Genomic DNA, 22,374 nt, shown 5'->3' with positions numbered 1-22,374 from the left:
AGCTTTTTTATGACGCTTCTGAAGTCATTGCCACAGAGAACGAAATCGCAGTACGCTTTAAAATGGAAGGTTCCCCTTCTCACTTCGTCGACGGAACCCATCACATCGTCGCACCTGAAAGCATTTTCTTAGACCCGCTTGATTGTAGGGAGTGAAGATTCACAAGGTGAAACGTAGACATGGACAACCCGCGTTCGTGTGGAACCAAGCACGGCTTGCTATGAACGGTACGCTAAGGCTGTAGCCGGGGCCGCTACTCGTGCTTGCCCAGCAATGGCGAGATGGCGAGCGTTTTTTATGTCCTGAAAAGGGAACTGAGGCCCCTTTCAGGATCCCATATCTTCTTCCTAATTCTGCAGGGGGTGTATGATGTGTACGCAGTAAGACAGTGCCACAGAGTCGTATTCAAAACTGTTCTGAGTAATCGGAACCGCTGGAAGTCTGCCGCTACAACGGAAATCGAACATGCGAAGAAAGCTGCTTGATTAACGTCCATATGGACCACACGGACCGCGTGCAGTACTGTTGTAACCAGAGTCGAAGTGGCTGTTCCGCGATGCTGCGTCGCAGGCACTCTGTGATCCGACTTACCTTGGTTTCCGTCTTCTACCCCTTCGTCCCAACTTCGCATTTCCTAGTTTAAGCCGCCAGCCCTTTAGTAGCAAGCTTTTGAAACAGCGAAAGCCTTCAAGAACGTCTGTCTCTCCCATAAAAACATGCCAAGGTTCCAAGACCGCGCTCAACCGAGACAACGTGGCACACTCAAAGCTTCAACAGTGTGTTATGCAAATAGGAGCCACACTTCAACCATCCCGAGCAGGACATGACATCTGCGAGGATCGAGCTTACGCCCAGAATCAAATGTGACCAGATGAAAAAGCCGGTAGGCATTGTTATCAACTGAATGCTAACGCCGTTGGCTGCTTGGTCGAGCAGACAGCCACCTACAAAAGGCATTTGGCGTTTAGCTCTTCAATTGGCACTTGTCTGCGCTGGAAGTTTCATCTTTCTCAGCTTTCTCTGCCTCAATGTCGGTTCGACTATAGAGCTTTTTAAAGGTTTCCAAAGAAAATAAGGGTTTTCTGTACGTTTTCTCACAGCTCTCGAGGGCTGCCACGCAACTCGCACAGCACATGCGCATGCAGCCCTACAGGAAGGACGCTGTCGTATCTACGGAAGTGACCAACAGCAGTTTTTCCCGGCATGCGTCGATTCGGCAGCTGCAGTTGACCTGTCTCCCTTTTTCGCCATTCTTTTTGCTTACAGTTCGAACACTGACTTCTAGTCTAGCGTTCTGCCACAGAAGCGCTTTTTCAGTACCTAATTGCGTCATGTCTACACTCGCCGCCAACGGGTAACAATTTGTTCCGTCTCCTGGCACCGAAATTCTATGCTCCTCGGTCTGAGTCGCTTTGCAGTCCCAGTAGCATGTCACGTCTGCCACCGAACGACGGCAACTCAGTGCTGCACATGACTCGGATATGTTGACACTGTCTGAGCGATTTGCCGGCGAACATCCCGGTGTAGTCAAACAAGAAAACGCCGTCCCTCGTCTCGCGCTGCCTCAGAAACATTCTCTGTGTTCGGTCTTGAAATGACCGGTCTCTCAGTCCGCACAAAGCGTGGATGCGTTCGACCAAGCTGCGAAAGCACTGTTGGGTGTGGGGTGACCAACTGGGAACTGTCAACTTTCCGTGCCACTGCACGTGCGCTGTTCAGTGCCAAAGGGGAATGCCGCGAGCCTTTGCCGACGTTTCGCTGATTGGTGGAGCGGCTCGGGGTAACTCCGTCCTGCCTTTTCGCCTATTCGTGTTGCGTCGCTGCCCTCGCTCAAATGGTAACTGGCGGAATATGGCGTCCCGACTCCCTCCCGCTTTACAGCCGAAGCGGCGTCAGCTCGGGCAACGCGAGTGGCTCTCTTCCCAACTACAGCCGCAAGTCCAGCTCAAGTGCGGATGGTACCCAGCAGAAACTGAACAGCTCTCGCGGTGGACAACCCACGAGGAAAAGGGGGAAGCGACGGAGGCGGCTAAGCCGAACAGTAAGTGCAGGAATCAGTGGACGAGCAGCGTTTGTGTAGCGCGGCATTCCACCAGAAGCGCCAAGGTGAAAGTCGTCACACACTCTGCTTTCCTAGGCACAAACAGCCAAAACCAATGCGAGCACTCGGGTGGGGACCCGCAACGAAGAGCGGGCCGTACGCGGCGATCCGGCCGGCATACCAGTGGCGCCTGGACAGCTTTTCCGTTGTCGAGCTCTACGTAGTGCTAGGCGTTTAAGAAAATACGTGAACGGGAGTGTGCCTCAGCGTACGTCGATCGCATGCACTGTCGCTGGCATCTTCAGGGAAGGCGCTTCCCGAGGCGTTGGAGTTCAGAGAACCTGTGAACAGCGCCCCTGTCTGTATGCTGTGTGTGGAGTACAGGGCCGCTTCGTTGTTGTGATCTTACTGCTGCTCGTCTGCCTTTGGCTGGTGGTTTTGTGGAGGTGGATGGCAGTTCCAGCCACATCTTCCCAGTCTGGAGACTTGCACGTCGTGCTAGACCAGCAATCCGCTGGAGCTAGGGAGCCGGTGCCTCCTGTCTCAAGTGACGAGGCACCTGTGGTGGATAAACCGGACAACGAAGGCGATCCTCAGAGCCGTGCAGAACGAGGCATCGATGAGAAGGTACCGACGGTTCACAAAACTTCAGTTGTCAAGCCCGAGGTAGTCGCTCCTGCTGCAGGCGGGCAGGCAGCGGTCGGGTCGCCTGCTGCACCCAGTGCTAGCACCACCTCGAGTTCGTCGCCTTCTCCAGGTTCGCAAGAGGCCTCCGCGTCCCAAGAAGCGGTAGACGGGGAACCAGGCGCGACAGAAGAGACGAAGGAATCGTCGCACAAAGACAGCGTCCCTCCACAAAGCACGCCGGACATGTCTCAGACGCCTCCTTCCGTGAGTGAGCTGAAAGACACGGAGACAGCGACACCGAAACCGAGTGTCGCTTCAAGCGTCCCTGCGCCTGAGAGTACCTTCGCGACCGAAAGCCCTCTATCGGGGGAGCAGCAGGGAGCTCCGAAGAGTGACTTAGAAGCGCATGCACCAACTCTACCGGAATCGTCGGATCTCTCAACTGCGAGTGAGTCCAAGGTGAAAAGCCGGGTATCTCCTTTGGAAACGTCACCGGAGCAGAAGCCAGCGAGTCGTGTGGAAAACCGGGAGAGTCAGAAGGGTATGAGCGATGCGGCTGAAGGCGACCAACGAAGGAAGGTGGACACCGAGGGCGCAGGCGCAGTCGAACACGGCGTCCCAGTCAAAGACGCACACTCCGAAGCAGAGGGGAACAGACAGAAGGAGATACGAGAGGCTGCAGGAGTGCGAGCGCGGCAAGTGGACAACCGGGCGCTAGCGTCGGAGAGGAGGGAACAACTTGTGATGGCCTCCGAACCGGCTGTTGGAGCAGGCGCTTCAAGGCAAGCGAGGAAGGGAAGGGACGCAGGTCAAGAAAAAAGAGCCGCGGCGCATGCACGCGAGTTCCGGGTTGAGAGAGTGCATGCTGAAGAACACGCTTCCCGTCGAGCGGCGTCATTGACTGCCGCCCGGCGTGAACCGCAAGTGTCAGGGGTCCATCCTCAAGCCAGCGAACGCGCAGTGAGAGCTGCGAAGGCGGACCATTGGGGACTCGGACAACTCGATCAATTCTCGGAGGAAGAAAGTGACGAAGATTTGATCCCGGAGTGGCCGCGTCCTTCAGATCCCCGAGGCTTAGTGCCAGAGGGCCCTGGGCTGGGAGACGCACGTCACGACTCGTACAGAATGCAGCCTAAGGGAAGAGTGGATGAGGTCCCGCAGAGGCGCTGGTCCCCGGTTTTCTCAGAGGAGAGAGAGTCTATCGCTGCGTCCGAGCTGAAGCGCGCGCCGTCCCGGGGGGCGCCCTTCGTAGGCATCCGTGGCCGCAACCCAGTGGGGGGCGTTCTAACAGAAGGTGCCTTCGGGGGTGCACGACAGGGGCGACACGAGCGTTTTGCAGCTCCAGGGATGGTCTTGCCGAACACTCCGCATTCTAACGGAGGCCGGCCCTTCAATGAGTGGGAGCCGCAGGGTGTCTATGGAGTCGGAGCGCAGAGGCGGTTCCATGAGAACTACGGACCGGAAGCGACACCCAAGCGACTCGAGTTCAGGGTACCAACAGTCAGGCCCGGTTTTGTGCGCGGCGAAGTGGCGGACGCAGAGGCTGTGAATCGGGCGACAGCGCATGCGTTTTGGGCTGCGCAAAACCCTCAGAATGCCGGGGTTGTCCGAAGAGAACGCCCTTGGGTCGATGAGGGTCTGTCCACACCTAACAAGGCGCCGTTCTACGCTCACGACAGGAGCCACTTCCCAGTCGAAGAGGAAGAAAGCGACAGTGAACCGTCGAGGCAAGGGGAAATGGCGCTGCCAGTCGCCACCCGAGCGCCCGAGCGCACTAACTTCGAGCCCCCTGTTCAACAAAGAGAGGCAGCTCCGCAGGCTCTCGAAGGGGCAGAACGGCCAGGGAAACACAGGTCACGGCAGGGGGAAGGCAACCTCAAAGGTCACGTGTGGGGGTGGAAGTAAGGCGGTTAAAAGAACAGATCCTTCCCAATCTCGGTGGTGCCTGAAGCGGCGCCGGAGACTCCGAAAAGGTGGAGTGAGCAGCTGTAGACGAGTGCAAGTGGTTCCCCGTCAGACGCTACAGCAGAAGGGCTGTGGTTCTTATTTTTGTTGGGACGTAGTTTACAGTGATCTACAGAGCTCGTACGCTGAATTATAAAACAGTCTATCCCCCTACGCACGTGCGGAGGGTTCACCGAGACTGACCGCGTCCTGTATTTGTGAAGTGGATTCCTTAACGTGCCCAATGGAGGAGGGTGATTCCTGAGTCCCGATTCTATGGAATAGGAATTTTTGTTCCCACAGGCATTTTGGGAGTCGTGTGACATACTGGAGTTAATGCACTATGAGCCGCCCGTCGCTCCCTATTATCGAATGCCGAGCCGATACGTAATCTCTGTCGGCCCTGTACACTTGGGGTGATACGGTAAACTAAAGAGAAGGCATTCTTCATGCTGAGAACTTTTGCTACAAGCTAAATAGGTAGGCACACTACAGCAGCGCATCTGCGAGAGCCGTACCCGAATCGTTCCACACTCGCGGCTTAGTGATTTAACTTCCACGTACTAGGGTTGTACAGCCACTTCTCACGAAACCAGTTCCCTCGCAGTCAATTGTTCTTGCCAAAGCACAGAGATTGGTGTCCATGGTTCGATGCACTAGGGCCGACACGTCGTCTCACTTTTTGGCGTTCACTAGTTTCCCCTGTGTAGTTCTTTGCTCCTGGCCTTAATTTTAACAAGATACCGTCGGGATATGCCGCCTTCTGGCCGTACCCCGTATGACTGAACGCTTCGCATATGGCATGGCTTGCGATATTTCGCTCGCTATGTCAGTCCTTAGATGTAAGTAATTCTGAGGGATCAGCTTGGTGGATGTAGCGGTTCATGCACTACGGAGCTAGGGTTGAGCGACGATTGTCGGCGACCTCAAGAAGAAGTCGGTGTGAGTTCGTTATTTTTGTTTATTCCGGCTTCCGGGATTTCTTGAGTTGTCGCCCTTTCGGTGACAGCCAAGCAAAACAACGACCTCGGGGAAAATGAATTTAGGATAATAGCAAACACTTACCAAATACAATGCGACGGACTTCCTAGTGTAGGCAGCATAGTGAAGGAGAAACGATACGTCAAGAACAGTCCGTTATTTTCTACCGTTTAGAAGTCATGGCAGCCTGGGAAGTACGGAAGCTCGCTGCTCTGTGTAACCGGTTGTATGCACACGTTTTACGGCAACAAAGCGCCTCATCGACAAGAAACTCTGCACGTACTCCATTTGAAAGTAATATGCCAGCAGAAGTCCGATTCGACGTACAATTAATCTTTCAGGCCTTCCTTGCTGTGCGTCCAGGATGTGCATTTAGCCTTGACCCAGTCACGCCCCATTCAAATCTCGTGTCTTCCTCTAGTCCCGGTAAATCGTGGGTCTTCTCATCTTTCACCCGTGCGCCACTCGTTGGAAGAAAATGTTGCGAGAAGAGTCAGAATGCATCACATAGACGTAGCAGATGACTTTTAGGTGAGAATGCATCTTTGCATGTCTACAACATCCCAGGGATCAGGTCCCTAATCGCTTGCCCCTCTAAATGTTTTGTCGTGTCTAGTATTCTCACCGACAGTTCGGTGCATTGTGCCGTGTTTCAATAAAGGGAAAACAGTTTCTCCGATATTTGCTGAATCGCATCTGTGTTCAGCTAAGATCATCTGAGTACTGTGCTGGACTACGGACTGTTCCGCATGCCAGATTAGGACGCTATGAGAGGCCATCGTGAATGCTGTCGAAGAGGTCACACCCGAGGAGACGAGCTCTGTCGTATCGCCTCCACGGATTGAAAACAGAATTAATCAGCGGGCGACATAGCAGCTTTTCGAATCGCGATTCTATCTCGAAATAGTTAAATGACAGTGCAGCTAGCTGATACGCACATATCTCGAGGGGCAACACAGTGATCCTTGCCGGATGGAAAGCTTTGGAACGGATGCCCATTGCCAACGGCTGTGTTGTAAAGAATAACAATATACCATCGGAGTCATTTCCTTGGTGGTCTGCGGAATCTGGGACGGTTATGTCCTCTACGGGCAGATGAGGTACCGCAGCAGTCTCGTCTTTCTTACAGTTTTCAGGCAACCCTCAGACATAGTCTCTACCAGCCCTGTCGGTGAGCATTCTTGGCGCATTTGCAATCTACATTGTTACCACGGCTGGCACGCAGTAGAGGGAAGACTCGTTGCAGATCGGGTCTTTCTCGATTTCAGCTCTCGAAGGCGTTCTACCTGCCGGGGAGGAACAGGGTTCAGGCTAACTATAAAAAGTTTAGTTGACCAGATTGGAGAGCTGGGAGTCAGTAGGAATGAAATGGGTTTCGCCAGCGGAATCTTGGTTCCATTCAATGATGCGGTGGCTGGTCAAATAGAGAACGAAGGAGAGCGCGACGAATGCTGCAGGCGTCCTACACACTGTCTCTCGCTTCGCAAAGACACCCTTGAAGGAGCTGTCACCGGCATTTTCTGGAGTTGCCACTATTTAATGCAACACACCAAGCGACGGTTTTCAGCTTCTGTGTACTGTCAACGCGAAAACGAAGTCCTCCGCGCCTTGCAAGCCCGTTTGTTGTGGTGCCTTGAAACTTTTCGGCAGGAAGCCCCCCGACAAAGGCGCGCAGAGTACAGGTCCTGGCTTACTGGAGGGCAGTCTCGTCTGTGCATGTGTTCCGAGCAAGTGACAGCAGGGACGCAGGCCAAACATCTGGAGCAGTTGTGAGAGATTGTGTGCCACGTAGGTAGTCATCTGACCTTGTTTAGGCAACTCTATGACAGGGAGACATTTCGCGCAATAGCTACCAGCGAGCGATAAGTTTGCTCGTGTCTGCATGAAAAAGACGCAACCGGGCTGCTTCTACGCTGCAGCGTTTGTGCTTCTGTTGCAGCAATCCCTGTGGTGTGCATCTGCTCTTTGGAGCAGCCTGGCAAATAAAAATCGGCAGCGTTACCCTTCTTGAACACCCGCGTTTCGAAACGTCCGTTTTCTTGGTCTTTTCTTGAAAATAGGTGCTTGGCAAAAGTCCGTTTGGCGATTTTCTGTTCCATTTCCGAAAAACCAGCACCCACGTGCCATACACTGACTACCAGTTTCACCTTCGGAGAGCGTCTTACCAAACAAACAAACAAGATCTACAGTTTTTCACCGCACTCATTTCTGTTTTCGTTAGATGGCAGAGCCACTCTTCAAAGATGTGATATTCGTCCAGGGAACGGCGGACAGCAGCAAGTGCTTTTCGAAAAAGCTTGGATGCCCACGAATCTTTGTTGGCTGGCATCGGATTGGCGCAATAGACCACAGTGTCTAAATAACAAAAAAAGAGACGCGTGACTGCCTTTGCGGATGTGCGATGCAGCGTCGCTTGTAGCCAACACATCGACATACATCCGGATCTGCCAAGATGTGGCTGTTCTGGGCAACGTCCTATTGTGGCCCGCACCCCGGTTTCTTTCAGCTGCGCCTTCACGGTTTCGAAGAAATGACCGTGCTGCATCGCAGAAGTCCATCTTGGGAGGCTGTATATACTTTACTTCTCTGAAGTGGTCACGCGTCACTGTGTTTGTGCCGATGGCGCCCGCTTTTGGCTCGTCTGGACCGTCGGGTCCTACGTACCTGTACTCCAAGTCCGAGTGTGGCTCCAGCACTGAAGGCCCGGATGAGAGCTCGATTTACCATGGACCATGGGAGTTTTCCTACGGTCCGTCGGAAGGTTATTCGGAAGTTCCGCCACAAACTCCGTTTGACTCTATACCCCCTCGTGGCGTGCCTGGCCAGCTGCCCCGCACACGCGGTCCGTACACCTCTCCACGGACAGCATATTCGCGTCAGACCTCTCGGTTTTACTCTAATGGAGAAGCCCCTTTTCCAGCGTCCGTGTATTACCCGTCGCCAACAGGGCCATGGGAGTTCGCGAACTCAACCTTCAGGAAATCGGTCTCGATGGCGACTCCCTTCGGGCGGCAATCGTCGTCCTCTGTTCTCGGCTACCCATCGGGGGATGCGTCGACCGCCTTCCTCCCGCCAGTTCTAGGTCTCCCGCGCCTCGCGTACGAAAGTGAAGTGGCTCTGATTCACTTCGTTGTCTACCTCATCTGCGCAGTGGGATGTGTGTGTGTGTACTACAATCTCGTGGTTTTGGAAGCCTACGTCTTGGCGCTCTTCTGGGCCGTTGTTTTTTCCATTCCGCTGCGCACGGCGATGAACGTGCTCAAACGTCTCATTCTGTTGAGCGCGGAGCAGAGCATTGACTCCGTGGCTGCGGCGCAACTGTCTGCCGCGTCTGCGGGAGCAGAACCCAACCAACCAGGCGCATCCTCTTCGCTTCCGACAGTCACCGCGAAATCCATTTTCCGGCGGTCACCGCCTCGCCTAGCTTCTTCCGCATCCTCGGCTCTCACGGCGGAGTGTCACACCGGAACTCCCCCGCCAGAGGGGTCTGGCGGGTTTGTCGCTCCTGAGGTGTACAGACACCGCAGCACGTCGGAGTCGATCGCCACGCGCATTGCGTCGCGGTTGCTTTCTTCCGTGGCGCCGACTGCAGCTGCGGCTGAGAGTCTGCTCGCCCAGGAAAACGTCATGATTGCAGAAAAGCAGGGGAACATCAGCGGCATCCTTCAAGAAGTCCTGGAGGAGTCAGGCGAGGGCGCCCAGTCGTCGGCTGCCTCAGGGCTGGAAGCTGCCGATCTGTCTGGAACAGCCTCGTCATCCAAGCACGTCCGCTGCCATGCTCTTGACGCTCCCGCTCGCGACGAAGCACGCATCCCCCAGCTCGGTGGCGAAACGGACGCGCTTAGTTCTGGACACGCTGAAACATCGGTGAAACCTAGGGGTGCCTCGTCTGTCCCACCAAATTTGCTTCCGCTAAGCGAGCAAGGCGGAGCTGACGCTGGTGCGTTTGTCGAATTTGGTGAGCTTTTCACAAACATCGATGCTGCGGCTGATCCCGCGCTGACTGTCCCCGACAGACTAGATATGGATGTCCGCGCAGCTCCAGAATCCTGGACTCGAAATTCGCCTCTTTTCTATCAACGTGAAGTCTACTCTATGTCTCAGCGCACTCTCTCGCTGTCAGCATCATAGAACGACTCCTAAACCTTTTCTTGTTTCACGCAACGCAGGTTCGCCTTCGCAGATTTTCTAAGTGGTGGACTTTCCATGTCGTGTGGAGCTCAGAGCTTGTCTGCATGCGAAGAACTGCTTAAACGGATGAGCTTAGAGCCTTTTCGACCGCGTGCCTCTCGAGTCTTCATGAGTTTTAGTCTGTGCTTCGAGGCTGCTTCTGAGAGTCAATGCCCACTCCGTAGGAGAACTCACAGCTGTAGCTCTATATTGAGTCTGTCCACCCGCGTCAGCTACCTCAAGAGACTTTGCAGCTGCTCAGAAGCTCCCGCAAACCAGCGCTCACGTGATTCATCACCGTTTGGAGACCGTGCATGCAGGCGCTGGATTGGAAGGGAAGCCGAAAGAACGCGAAGGCACACGAACGGGCCGTAAAAGCGACGGGAAAGGCCCAGGTGGAATCAAGAAGAGCCTCAGAGAAGATCGGCTGCGCTTGTCAGCTGCAGCTCTGGCCGCCGCTAGGCGTCCTCGAGATGTTCATGCCCACCGCCGAAATCTGGACCTTGACAGGCGCCTGCGTGCAGGAGCCGGAGGCGTTCGGACGCCGTCGGGTCGCCATCCCGCCGGGAAACGCGCCAGAGTGCGGACGGGTCTGTCACCCAGCCGGAAGTTGGACTTCACCACTTCACGGTGCTCCCTTCGCACGAGAAGATCCGTCAGATCTTCAGCGGAGAACTACGCAGAAACGGACGTTTCTGACATATACGCGCATGCCAACTCTTTCCTGGATCCCGGGGCCTCCTCCGGAACGGGGTCTTTCGTCACGCAGCCCTCGTGGTCTCTACTCGGAGATGTCGTGCTGTCTTCGTCGCTGGTGCGCCTCCCCGCGAGGTTTCTGCTCTTTATGCTCGAGCCGCTTCTCTCGCTCGTTTCCCCGTCGCCGCCTGGAGGCGGAAACTCAGACAGACACGCTTCGCGCCCGTGGTTTGCTCTCCTCTACCGGAGCTGCTTGCTTCTCCTCGTGTACAGACTGGTGGCTTCCTGCACGCGCTACTCTGTCTCGACGGTGTTGCTCTCTGCCGCGGGGGTCGGCCTCGTCTCTCTCCTCGTCCGGTTCGCCCTGATTGTCGCGGGCAAGGAGGAGGCGGCGAAAAGAAGGTACCCACGCACAGTACAAGGAGGGGCATTCTGTTTCATCACGGCCTAGGTTTTCCGTGGCCGAGTAGCCAGTGGAGTCCGAGGCTGCGAGACGCGGGGACGTTTGGATGCAAGCCCTACGTTAGGTTTCCTGTGCTTCCGCTGCAGTTCCTCTCTCTCACTTGACGCAGATCTGTGGAGTCTTCCAGAGGTTCCACGCCAGAAGACCCGGCTCCCGTAGAGTTCTGTGGAATATGTATTTTTAGTGTTTTGGATTCGACAGTGGAGAGTTTTGTCAAGGTCAAAAGTCGACAACTGCGTGGTTGTTGATCTTGTGCTTCTGTGACTCTCTTGCGCGCTGCTCGTGTCTTCAGCTTGAAGTGGCTGTCTCCGCCTTCGATGTTGACGCCAGTGTGGCGTCTCCTCGGCTGGCTCTACGGATCGATGCAGAGTTCGCTAAACCCGCTCCTCGCGATCATCGTGATGTTGACTTCGGTTTTCATCGTCTCGCTGGTCGTGGCCTTCTTCTGTTTCCAGTTCTACAACGAGCTGACGCTTCTCTGGGACGCGTTCCAGCGCACCATCGACACGTACATTTTGCGTTCCTCCACGATGCAGCAGGCCCTCGACACGATTCACAGTTTCGCGGGCGGTCCAGAGCTGTCCGAGTCTCCGGAGAAACCTCCGTCCGCGCCGTCTAACACGACGGCACCCGGGTCGCTGTCTGCCTCTCAGATTCTCTTCAACCTCATCGCGAAGGCTGCGGAAGCCGCGAGCGCTTCGGGCGCAGACTCAAGCCGGGACTCGAGCGCCGAGAGAGGCCCCGACTCTCTTGACGCGTCCGTCGTTAGCGCCTCGGGTGTTCCCTCGAACGCGGCGGGAGCGATGGGCAGTTTAGGCGCGACGATCGCGGCGGCGGTCGCGGCAGGTGCGGGGCGTGTTGGGCGAGAGAACTCGCGCAAGAGAGACAGTTCCGCGGCTTCGCACTTGAAACAGCTGCTAGGCAACAGCATCGGACGCTACTCGGATTTGTGGCTCTCGATTCGGCACTTCGCTGCGAGCGCGTCGGGAAGCCCCGCGGTGGCGCAGGTGACGGTGGCCGCGCCCCGGAGCGCTGGAGGCCCCGCGCTCGGTTTCAGGACCTCGAACCCTGGGGGCGTCCAGTGGAAGGAGCGCGAAGAGGACATTCCCGTCGTGATTGTGCGCAAGGAGCCGGGCGCCGAACCGCAGCTCGCGGGGCCTGAGACGGTCTTTTCTCCTGGGAGCGCAGAGCCAAGTCGGGGTGCGCCGGCGGGTCCTGGCGGCGCCGCGACGAGCTGCGAGAGACGCATGCAAGTGGCGCGAAGAGGCGCCACGGCGACGACGCAATCGCCGACGGAGACTCACTTTGGAAGCCGCGACCGCACGTCGGTTGTCTGGCCGTTTTCGTGGTTTTTTCGGTGGAAAGAGGCTGGCGAACGAAGTGGACAAGGCGCCGTCATTCGCGCCGGGTTGTTCCACTTCTTCGACGACGGGGAAGGCGCCGAGACGCTGCAGCGCGTCTCGAGGGAGGGGCCGAATGGACACAGCGACGGCGCTCGCGAGAACGTGACTGCGCCCGGCTTCTGTCTGACAGACGAGGACGCGAGTCTCGTGTTCCCACAGAACGCGTTCGGAGACCGTGCGAGCTGTGTTCGGGAGAAAGCCAAGGAAGTGGACTTGTTCGACTCCGTTCGATTATCCAGAGAGGACGAAGAAAGCGCGTGCTCTGGGAATGGAACCGCGAGAACCGCTCTTCCCTCAGAAAGAGACTCAGGGCGAGGCTCCACGGTCGTCGGAACGCTCGACGGCGCCGCATTGGGCGAAGGCTTCGCTCTGCCTGGAAGCGGATTGCGTGAGCTGGCAGGGAGTCCCGAGCTGTCTACTCCGCCCACGCGTGGAGCAAGAGAACTCCGCGAATGGTTTTCCGGCGGAACTCCGCGGTCCGCGGACGGCGGCCCAACTCCAGATGTCACGCACTGGCAGGATGCCGCAGGCGACCCAGGGGACCAAGCCTCGGACTCGGCTTTGCACGGAGAAGTTTGGAAGCGATGGGTAAACACCGCGGAACTGATCGGCCAGCTGCGACGCGGGAATTTGTCTGGAGCAGCCGGAAAAGCCAAGGAAGTAAGGCGTCGAAGACGGGCCGTGTTCGCCCGTTCCTCATGGGGAAAGGGGGCTTGGGTTGCGAGTAAACGGGGAAGAAACAGAGATTGGGGGCATGTGCCTCTTCTAGTGATGACATGGAAAGTCCCGAAACAGCGGCTCTGTGTCTTGGCCAGACTCAAACGCGCGAGTACTCCGCGCTGGATGTTCTTTTGTGGGAGAAGCTTCACCGCACACTATGCTGGAAACTGTTCAGGCAGGATGTAAATAGACAGCGGTGGTCTTGAGGAGCACAGGACCTGCCACACACTGAAGCAGATTCAGAGGCTGTGGAAGCAGGGCGGTTCAAGTCGCCAGCGGGCGAGCAGCTGCTTTTCTCCGATGGGAAAACAGATTAACACAGACTCGAGAGTCGACTTTCGACCTCGTCGTACATACCTGCTTTCTTGCAAATCGGCTTCTTCCTAGGGCGCCCGCGAGGGATTCGAAAAGTTCCGGAACGCGTTCCGTCGCCTCGTGCGAGTCTCTTGCGGCGGCCTGAATGCTACGCTTCTTGACTGAGCGACAAGATGCTCCGTCTTTCTGTTTGATTGCCTCGCTGCCACGAAAACTCCGTCATGGGCTTGACTGTCGAGGCCTCACCGTGCTGCAAGGTGTACAGCGAGTGTGGAGGCGAGCGGGGCTGGGGTCGCTGACTGTGGTTCTTTGAATTAATTTCAGCCACGGCATCAAACAGACTACGCGCGGCTTCATCATAGAAGCGCGTGCAAGCAGGCAAAGTCAGTACAGGGTTCTCGGGTACGGATTCTTCGTCGGGGGTGTGTGTGTCTCGTGTCGCTACTTTCAGTTTCGAAAAACTTGATTTCGAGGCTCCTTTGTGTCTCTTCCCTCCGGTGCGATGTGGCGTTTGCAGGCGTGGAGCGAGATCTACTCTCTCACCAGTGAGGGTTGGTGGTCCTATGTCACTACCTACGCGAACACATTGTTTTCGGGTCTGTTGAATAGCGGGTACGCTGGTTTTCCAAAAGTGACGGAGAACTTCGCACTCCTGCTTCTGCAAATCCTAGACAGGAGGGGAGACACCAGTGTCCCTTCGCATGCGTCGCCTGACGTTGAGGTGCATGGCGCGCGGGAGCCGAGGCAGGTGGTCTCGCGGATGAGGGCACAAGACAAATCCGTGGGGGTTCAGCGGGCGGCGAGTCTTCGAAGGGCTCGACAGTTCAACGATAGACAACCGCGGGGACCCTGGTCCACACTGAGTTCAGAGAAGCATCGGCTTCGTCGGAGCAACGCTTCGAATGCTAATCTCCGTTTGTCTCTGGTGCGTGTTGAACAGGTTCGGAGCGGCTCGCGTCTTTTTCTTTGTCTGCTTCTTAGTCTTCAAATTCTTCCTCTCTGCCTTCGACATGCTTCTTCAGGCAAGAACTGACACCCTGACAATCCCACGGCGAATCCAAAGTAGTGACCATTTTTTCTCCTTTCCTCACGAATGCGCGGCGGGTGTCCGACCTGAGTTTTCTGTCCGCGGGTCTGACACTGTGGCAACGTCGCGACACACTGGGGCCGGACGTTCTCCCCGTGTGGGGCACCCGTAAACATCGGCAGCCATCCTAAACGCGGGAGTCCTGTTTTTCTTGCTTTTCGACACTGAAACTTCCAAAGTTTTCCCCCTGAACAGTGTGTGGTCGTGTAGTCTTTAACATCGAGTTAGCTTTGGAACACAAAAATGCCACCTGAAAAAACGCGTGAGTCGTATGGCGTGGAGTTCCTTGCAACTCCCAAAAGAAGCTAGCAACTGCCGCTTGGGTACGCTGTATTTGGACTCGGATTGTCCTGAGAACGACATGGGAGAAGATGCGCAAACACTGGCGTCAAAAGGAGAACTTGGAGCGTTGACCGCGCGCACTGGCGTGGTTCTTTTCTCTCCGGGAAAGGCGTCCGAAACGCGTTTACCCTTGCGTGTGGCGTCTGCGGTATTTCTCAGGCAGTCGTTTTCTTCAGCGCGCTGTACTACCTGTTGTGTAGCAGCCGGAGTTGCTTGGAGTATCTGGAGGAGCTGCTCTGCATCGTCGACCCCAGCTGCATTGTTTCTCACTCAATCAACCGCGGACTCCGCGCCATTCTGTACTCCTCGTTCAAGCGTTTCTGGTTCTACAGGTGAGACTCCGCGTCTGCTTTGTGTCGGAATTATGTGGAGGGTTGAACTGCGTACATGCGGTGTTTTTACGGTGCTACCGGAAATCCTCGAGATTACCAAGGTGGCGCGTTGGTCTCGTGTGAGTGTCTGCGACCGTGACGTTCAACGGGCGGCATGATAGGGCAGCAAGTGTAGGAGTTCTATGCGTGGACTGTGTGCAAATATAAGCACAGAACTGCAGCGTTCCTGCACATGGATTCAGTGTCCAAGACTACGTGGCGCTGTGTCGGGTGTATCGACACCTTGCTGTCGACGCAGTCGTTCCTTGGTAGTGAACCCGATTCAGCTGGGAAAACGAGAGTTCACCATATTTGAAGTTTTTTCTTTCAACTGGCACACAGAGTTGCTCGCTTCTCCACGGATCTTCCAGCTCTTCCCTTACGTCCCGCGTTGAAGCCACAACGCAGCTAGGTCGGCCGACAGCGGGTGGACACCCGCCACATGGATCGAGGGTGCATGCTGCCAGGGTTGAAAAGTTCTCCTGTTTCAACTTTTCAGCCATTCGTTCAGACGTCACGCACAAAAACAACGAGTCTCAGCTCGACGCTGGAGAATTTCCAACTCTCTCTCCGTCGCCTTCTGTACCACCTAAAACAGTGGATGTTTTTGTCCTGAGTGGCGGGTGCGTTTTCGGTTGATCTTTTTTGTTGGTCAGTGTCGCTTTCCTCGTCGATAAAAGCCGATTTCCCAGATGCTTTCCCTTCTCGTACCGTTTGCCTTCAGCCTGTTCACCTGGTTCGTCTACGAGAGCGCAGGAATGCCGGTGGTGTACGTCCCGACGGCTGTCTCGGGGCTCCTCGCCCTTCTGCCGCTTCTGCCTCCTGAGAGCATCTCCGTCATTCCCTGTCTAGTTCTTTGGTGGGGTGGCGCCGGTGAAGAGGCGAGTGCGACGCACGCTGGGGGCGCCGACTCGCCAGGAGCCCAAGGCCCTCAGCCGCGAGGCGAGGCCGGGGCAGAGACAGCGAGTGTGGCATCGGAGACCGTCGCGGGCGCCTGGTGGGCGGTACTCAACGTGGTTGCAGGGTCTCAAAGGAAACTCGGCGCCATCACTCTTTTGGCTGCCAATGCGTAAGCTGGAAAAACGTGTACACAACCGAAGTCAGACACTGGCAGTGAACAGTCGAGAAATTCGGTCTTCACGGGAGACGCTGATAGCGACGGTGAGAGAAAACGACTTCTCCACCACGATATACCGGGGCATGCGAAGGAGAGGGAATCATTTCGGGGATTGCGACTTGGGTCAGAAACAACTGGAAGGGGAAGATGGCTCGCAGCTTTTTCTTTTCATCTGAGGCTATGAAATTTCGAAACGCGGGTGTGGATCCGGTGTGTACCTCTCTTACCGGCAAAATAGTTGAGCCCGTTACACCTGGTTCACGTGTATATTTAAGATCGCCCAGAGCTTTGAATGTGCAGATCGAGATGACACCGTCCTGCTAAAGACGAGCAAAAGTGGTGGAGTTCAAAAGTGCTCTGGAATTCTTGTTTGCCTGGAAGCTGTAGTCATAAATACTGCGGGGTCGGGCGAGTGTAGAGGCAATCAGATCCTGCAGAGCACGCGCTGTGTCTCTCGCGGAAAGACACTGCTTGAGACACAGAGTTGCGTGCTTCATTCCTTCTGGGTAAATTTGTTTCTGAAAGTCTCTACTTTCCAGTGACGAGCTTGTCGGGATACGTTGCGCAGTGCCTTCCTAGTTTTTTCTGTCGATTTTTCAAAGGGAGCAAGGGTGTTCGTCGGACAAGCCAGCAGCGTTTCGCAGGGCTTCTCTCTATCCCGCAGTTTTGGAGAGTTGCCTAGGCCAAGGAAATGCAGGGCATCTACGGTTGGAAGAATCCCTTTTGTTCTCGACGCGTTGTGTCTTGCGAGCAGGGTCGTCTGGTGGAACGTGACGACTGCGATTTACCGGGAAATACCCGATAGCAATCCGTGGCTTGTCGGTTTGTCCGTCGCTCTTGGTCTTTCGACGTTTGGCATGAAGGGGATTATCATCGGTAAGTGCGTTTTTCCTAAGCGGCCATTCGTTCTTTAGGTCGTGACTCTTGTATTTCTTTCCGGAACCCTGTTTGCGTGTGAAGGGTAAACACGCGTCTCACCTTGCACGACCCGTCAGATCCTACTGTAGACTCTCTCTGCAGGAGAGTCGCATGCAGTCGCGTAGGTACTATCCTGTCTCCCCACACAGCAGACAAAAACAAGGAGAACTCTTCGCATTTCCTAAGTGCCGTCAGTGAAAGAGCTCCTGTGATTTCCAAAAACGGAGTTCCAAAATATTGGGTGCTCTTCGCTCCCATCGACTGGACCAAGTTAACAGAGCTCGGAGCGGGGGGCATCCGAGAGAGAGGCAGCAAGTGCTGTCGGTTTTCAGTGTCTTGGTCCTCCGAGTCCAAGCGTCCTTTCTGCGGAAGTGTATCCTGTCGAGCTCCGCACATGTCGCCCAAGTTTGCCAGTGTTTCTCACCACTTCACGACTCCAACGCGCCAAAGGTTTGTGATGTCTGCGGGGTACGGCCGAAAGTTCGGTTGGCTCCAACTCATCGAAGAGCGTTCTTCTGCGAAGGGAACGTCGTAGAGTCGTGAATGCGAGGGCTCCTCCGATGTGGATCGTTTCCCGCGAAGTCACCCTTCACGCACACACACACATTTCGGAGACCCGTGGAGCTGTCGAGAAGGCGCGTCGTCTCTTTCTTTTTCCTTCGCCCTATACTTTCTCGCCTTTCTTCGCTTTCGCTGCTCAGGACCTGTCCTGGCCACGATTCCTCTGATTGCGTTGACGGCGGCCGCCAAGTTCAGCGAGCGACGGACGCGCGAGCACCAGCTGGCGGCGATGGTTGCTCAGCAAACGACGGCTTCTCCGCGGCCTGGCCGCCCCGCCTTTCGGGCCGCGGGGGCCGAGGCGACTCGGCGCCACGCGGCGAAACGCCGCCTGCCGAAGGCTCGACCAGGGTTTGTTTCCGCGTCGAAGGCCTCTGCATGCGCCGTACCGATCTGGCAAGACAGCCGCCAGGACGGCCCTCTTTGGTCGAGCCGTGGCACCAATTGGACGGAGCCCGAGAGTCTGCAGGGGAACGAATGTAAGTCCCGGTCAGAGCGTGGCCTCCGGACGTCCTCGTTCTCGAGCTGGGAAGAGGAGACAGCAGACGCCGTCGCGGGAATCAGAGAAGTGATATCAGGCCCGCCGGCCTCGCCCGCTGCCGCTGCTGCCGCCGCAGAACTCGCAAACGCCGCACATGCAGCGGCCACAGCCGAAGTCGCCGCGCCCATCGAAGAAGCCGGCGGAGCGCCGACTGCCGCCCCGGAAGCTCATAGGCTTGCCCAGCGACCCGTGACCTCTGGATCTAGCCAGGTAACCTCTGAGGCCAGCTTCGGCGAAAGTGCTTCCAACCGAAATGGGAGATGCTCGAGTGCCTCCAGAAGAGAGAAAGGCGTGCGTTCCGCGAGAAGTCGGTTTCTGAGCAGTCTCACGATTGGTGTTGGGCGGGGGTCTAGCAATGACTTGGTGGCGGTGTTTAGGGTTTTGAAGGCCCGTTTCGAGTGTCTTTCAAGGAGGGCAATCGTGAAGCCGTGTTTCTTCAGTTTGAATTTCCTCGGTATGCAGGAGCGCTGGCTTTAAGTGGATGCTCTGCATATAGACCTCTTGTCAGTGTACCTGTCTTTCCCTGTCTCCAGCAACCCGACTACAAGACGTCGCCGCCCCCCGCGGGAGACGTAGAAGGCGCATGCAGTGGCTCGGCGAGGAGTGGTTCGCTGATGGCACCTCAAAGGGTATTTTCGGGTGGACTGTCGGCGCGGGGTTTCTTTGGAAACGTGGGTTCGACGACAGCGGCCGAAGCAGACTTCCCGGTGTCTCCGGAAGACGCGGCAGCAGCCGCGCCAGGGAACCCCGTCGGAGGCGCTCTGCCCGGCGAAGAAGTGACAAAGGAAGCCAGCAGTCGACGCGGGAGCGTCGGCGCGCCCAGCGACTCGTCCAGCGAAGGCCACAAAGAAGCAGGTTGGGAGAACTTCGCAGGCGAAGGCGGCGCGTTCTTCTTGCCTGACGACGTTTGCGCTGTTCCTCGGGTCCGGGCCTCGCTTGCGTGCTACCCAGCAATGCGTTCGGGGACGCGCCTCTTCGCGGGGAAGCTTCACTGCTTTGGAGATAGTCGGCATCCGAAACTAGGGACTCTCTGGCACCATCGGAGACAATCGAAGCGGAGTCGCGCAGTCAGTGGGAACGTGGCGTGGCGTGTGGTGCCGCACCACTTGGGGGTTTTCGCGGGGCGCGTCTCCGCGGCCCAGATGGCGCGACGCAGACACGTTCCGTTCGGCCGCGACTTGGCGCGCTGCAGAAGCTGCGGGGAGGCGCGGTGGGGCGGCGAGTCTGAGGCGAATGCGCTCTCGGTGTCGGGCCTGAGTTTGCCCGCGCGCTTCGTGGAGTGTGGTTCCCGCGAAGGCGACGTCGAGGGTTTGCATACGCCCCTCGGCGGACTCCCGGGACGAGCGGCCGGACCCCTCCCGCCACTGTACCAGCGAATGATGGCTGCTTCAGCGCCGTGGTCTGCAGACGTCCGGGCGGCCAGCTGCGGCGGCGACCTGGCACATAGGAGTTCTCTCACATGCAGCAACCGGAGCGCGCCTCACCTGACTGGAGTTTTGGCTGCAGTCAGCACAGACGAGTTGGAAACCTCCCAGGCCGACGCAGCTGACAGACGGAGCGTGAGCAAACCCGAACAGAGCAGCGGCGACACAGAGGAGAAGGCTCGGTCGTCTTCCATGTTGGCGGCAGCCGTGCTCAAGACTGCGCAAAAACTCGAGTGGCTGCTCGACCGCTCCAGCGGCGCAGCTGGCGCGGGGGCGGCACCAGCAGAGACCGGCGTGGCCGAGGAGGCTGGCGGCGAGACGGCTCCTGGGAGAGGCTCCGAAGAGACGGGGAAGCGACCCCTGCAGTCTCACGGGACGTTTGAGAGCTCCAGCAGATCGCAGCCGTTCCGCAGTGAAAGTATTCGCCACCCGCCTCTCGTGCCTGTCGCTAAAGATAGCCGAGGAAGTGCAGCGGCCGTTGCCGATGCCATTGGGGGGTTAGGTGACCGCCGGGGCGGGAGGTCTGTGAGGGGATTGGGAAAGACAAGTGACAAGGCGGGGAAAAGTGCGGGCAGCCGCGCATCCTCAAGTCCAGGGGATCAAGCCACAAACGCAGACGCAGCGAAGGTCGGCTCCAGCCGCGCCGGTCGGGTACAGGAAGCGGCCTCTGAAGAGGCGCCACGTTCCACACCGGACAGACAGAAAGAGAAAAAGACAGGCGAGACCGGCGGCTCGAAGTAGACATAGCCCAAGGGTGAAAATTGCAGTGCCTTCGTTTTGTGTTTACACGTCAGCTTAGATTTTGCAGAAAGTATCTAGGGAAGGGGTCCCGCCGTTGTTGTGCAGATAGTCGCCTTTGCACTTTGACGGGAGGCTGTCTGCAGAAGAAACAACAACGCTCCGTGGAAGACAAAATGGCAGGTGGACGCGGAGAGGATCAGGTGGTAGGAAGTGACCATGAAGAGAGACACGAAGACAACTCGGTAGTCTGCACACGAGTCTACTGTCACAAACCACCAGGCAGATGATTCGAGCCGAGGAGGTGGGCCGAGTCGTTTTGCGATCTACGACTGGGAATAATGAACTGGTGAACTTCACAGCCCGTCGATGGAGGTTGGTTCCAAGCAGGCTACACAAAGTGTATGGGTCGAGGCCGCTGACAGTTTTTCCAGCAACTTTTTTGGCTTTAGGGCATTCGAGTGCGTGCGCCTCTTCCAGGTCGTGAACGACTCTGCCGCTACATTTGGTTGCGAAACAGATTGGCCCCATGCTCGCGATGACGAATTGCAGTCGGCGCGGAAAAAACTCTCATGCACTCTCTTGTGGTTTTTCGTCGGTACTGAAGGGTGCTAAATGGGGGACGCACTCGATGGATTGTGGCGTTCGGACTTCTCCAGCGATCAGAACATCGCGTAGAAAATGGTTACTGGAAAACTTACTCTCCCGCATATGTAAACGCATGAAATGATGTATTTGCGTGTAATAAACTGTAAACGAGCCGCTTCTGCGAACGAGCACAGCACCGAGGAACGTCGGCTCTTCGGTGTGCTATTAGATGTCTTGTATGCACTGTTGACGATAGTCAACAGCCGGCAGTCCTCCAGTAGCAAATCGCAAGTTTTGAGGTGGTAATGAAAGGCGGCAACGTTAGGAATGAGTCCTCAATTAACAGCTGAAAGCAGGGATTTCACTGAAAACAATTCTCAGAAATCATAATCATTGTGTAAGGGATGTCGGCAGAAAAAACTACTCGAGCACACCAGAATCTGAGGCGTAATCAGTGTTGGCGTTCAGACAAACAATGTTTGTAGACCGCAATTATCACTCTTAGTGCCCTCGGGGTAAACATCTCATCGATGTTGGCCTTACTTCATGTTTTTCTAAGTGGTGTGTTCATTATTCCAGGGGTACAATAAATGGGCGTATTCTTCAATTGGGGCAGCCACTTTTAGTCATTTGATTTGGCGCTGATCCCTGCACGCCCAATGTTAATTATTTCACGCAGCTGGCAACAAGTTCTGGGTACGATGGAAGTCGGTCATTTGTCAGTTCCTCGCCTTTCTAGTTCTCCCCTATGAAAAACCATCAGCCTACAAAGTGGTCAAGTTGCCAATGGATGACGCTCAGAGAAACTCAGTTGCTGTGCTCAAATTATGTGGCATATCATTATCACCAAGCGTAGGCATACTCGACTCAAACACGACATTCGCCCGTGAAGGAACGGCAAAGTATTGGCAAAGCCATGCTACCCGACATTCTGCTCATAGTGTCCGTCTGATGATTACACTGGAAAAGTACGCGAAGAATGAGGGTGAACAAGGAACAACAAAATGGGTGTCCCTCGAAGTACAGAGAAAACACTTCAACCACCTTGTGTGTTCATTTGTTGCTACAAGCAGGAGAGTACCTGGTTTAGCCTTCTGCAAAGCAGCAGAGGAGGCGCATACCAACCTTGGATGTCAGCGTTGCGATGCAGAGCCCTCTCAGGCGGTAACTAAAAGGAGCAACAAGATCTGCATAGCCATGTTGGTACCGCGTACTGACTTTTAACTCGACGTGAAAGGCGGCACTGAAATCTCTACTCGACGTGAAGACACTGAGATTTGTATTCGCTGTCTTCCGATATAGCTACGTGGCGGCACGCAGCCTGTTGTTG

General features: G+C 56.1%; 2 protein-coding genes across 2 annotated transcripts; both read left to right on the top strand.

Annotated features, from left to right (window-relative positions):
* Positions 1-1,225: 1,225 nt before the first annotated feature.
* Positions 1,226-4,965, top strand: TGME49_216060 (hypothetical protein). The gene is made up of 2 exons (XM_002370875.2): positions 1,226-2,041; positions 2,426-4,965. Exons 1-2 carry the CDS (start codon positions 1,835-1,837, stop codon positions 4,571-4,573), a joined length of 2,355 nt encoding a protein of 784 aa, XP_002370916.1. The 5' UTR covers positions 1,226-1,834; the 3' UTR covers positions 4,574-4,965.
* A 3,247-nt stretch (positions 4,966-8,212) lies between these two features.
* TGME49_216070 (hypothetical protein) lies at positions 8,213-20,459 on the top strand (the record flags this gene model as incomplete). The annotated part of the gene is made up of 10 exons (XM_018779712.1): positions 8,213-9,551; positions 10,084-10,861; positions 11,215-12,985; positions 13,878-13,972; positions 14,301-14,382; positions 14,949-15,121; positions 15,885-16,229; positions 17,032-17,153; positions 17,897-18,504; positions 18,828-20,459. 10 exons carry the CDS (start codon positions 8,213-8,215, stop codon positions 20,457-20,459), a joined length of 6,945 nt encoding a protein of 2,314 aa, XP_018635226.1.
* Between the last annotated feature and the right edge of the window lie 1,915 nt (positions 20,460-22,374).

The sequence above is a fragment of the Toxoplasma gondii genome, chromosome XI (assembly GCF_000006565.2).
Source record: "Toxoplasma gondii ME49 chromosome XI, whole genome shotgun sequence".
Lineage (NCBI taxonomy): Eukaryota > Apicomplexa > Conoidasida > Eucoccidiorida > Sarcocystidae > Toxoplasma > Toxoplasma gondii.
This window is presented reverse-complemented; position numbering and strand designations above follow the sequence as displayed.

Excerpts from the sequence above, each read along its gene's own strand:
- TGME49_216060 (XM_002370875.2), top strand. The coding sequence starts at position 1,835 with ATGGTAACTGGCGGAATATGGCGTCCCGACTCCCTCCCGCTTTACAGC. Across the intron at positions 2,042-2,425 it reads GGAGGCGGCTAAGCCGAACA|GGCCGCTTCGTTGTTGTGAT; the intron begins GTAAGTGCAGGA and ends TGTGGAGTACAG.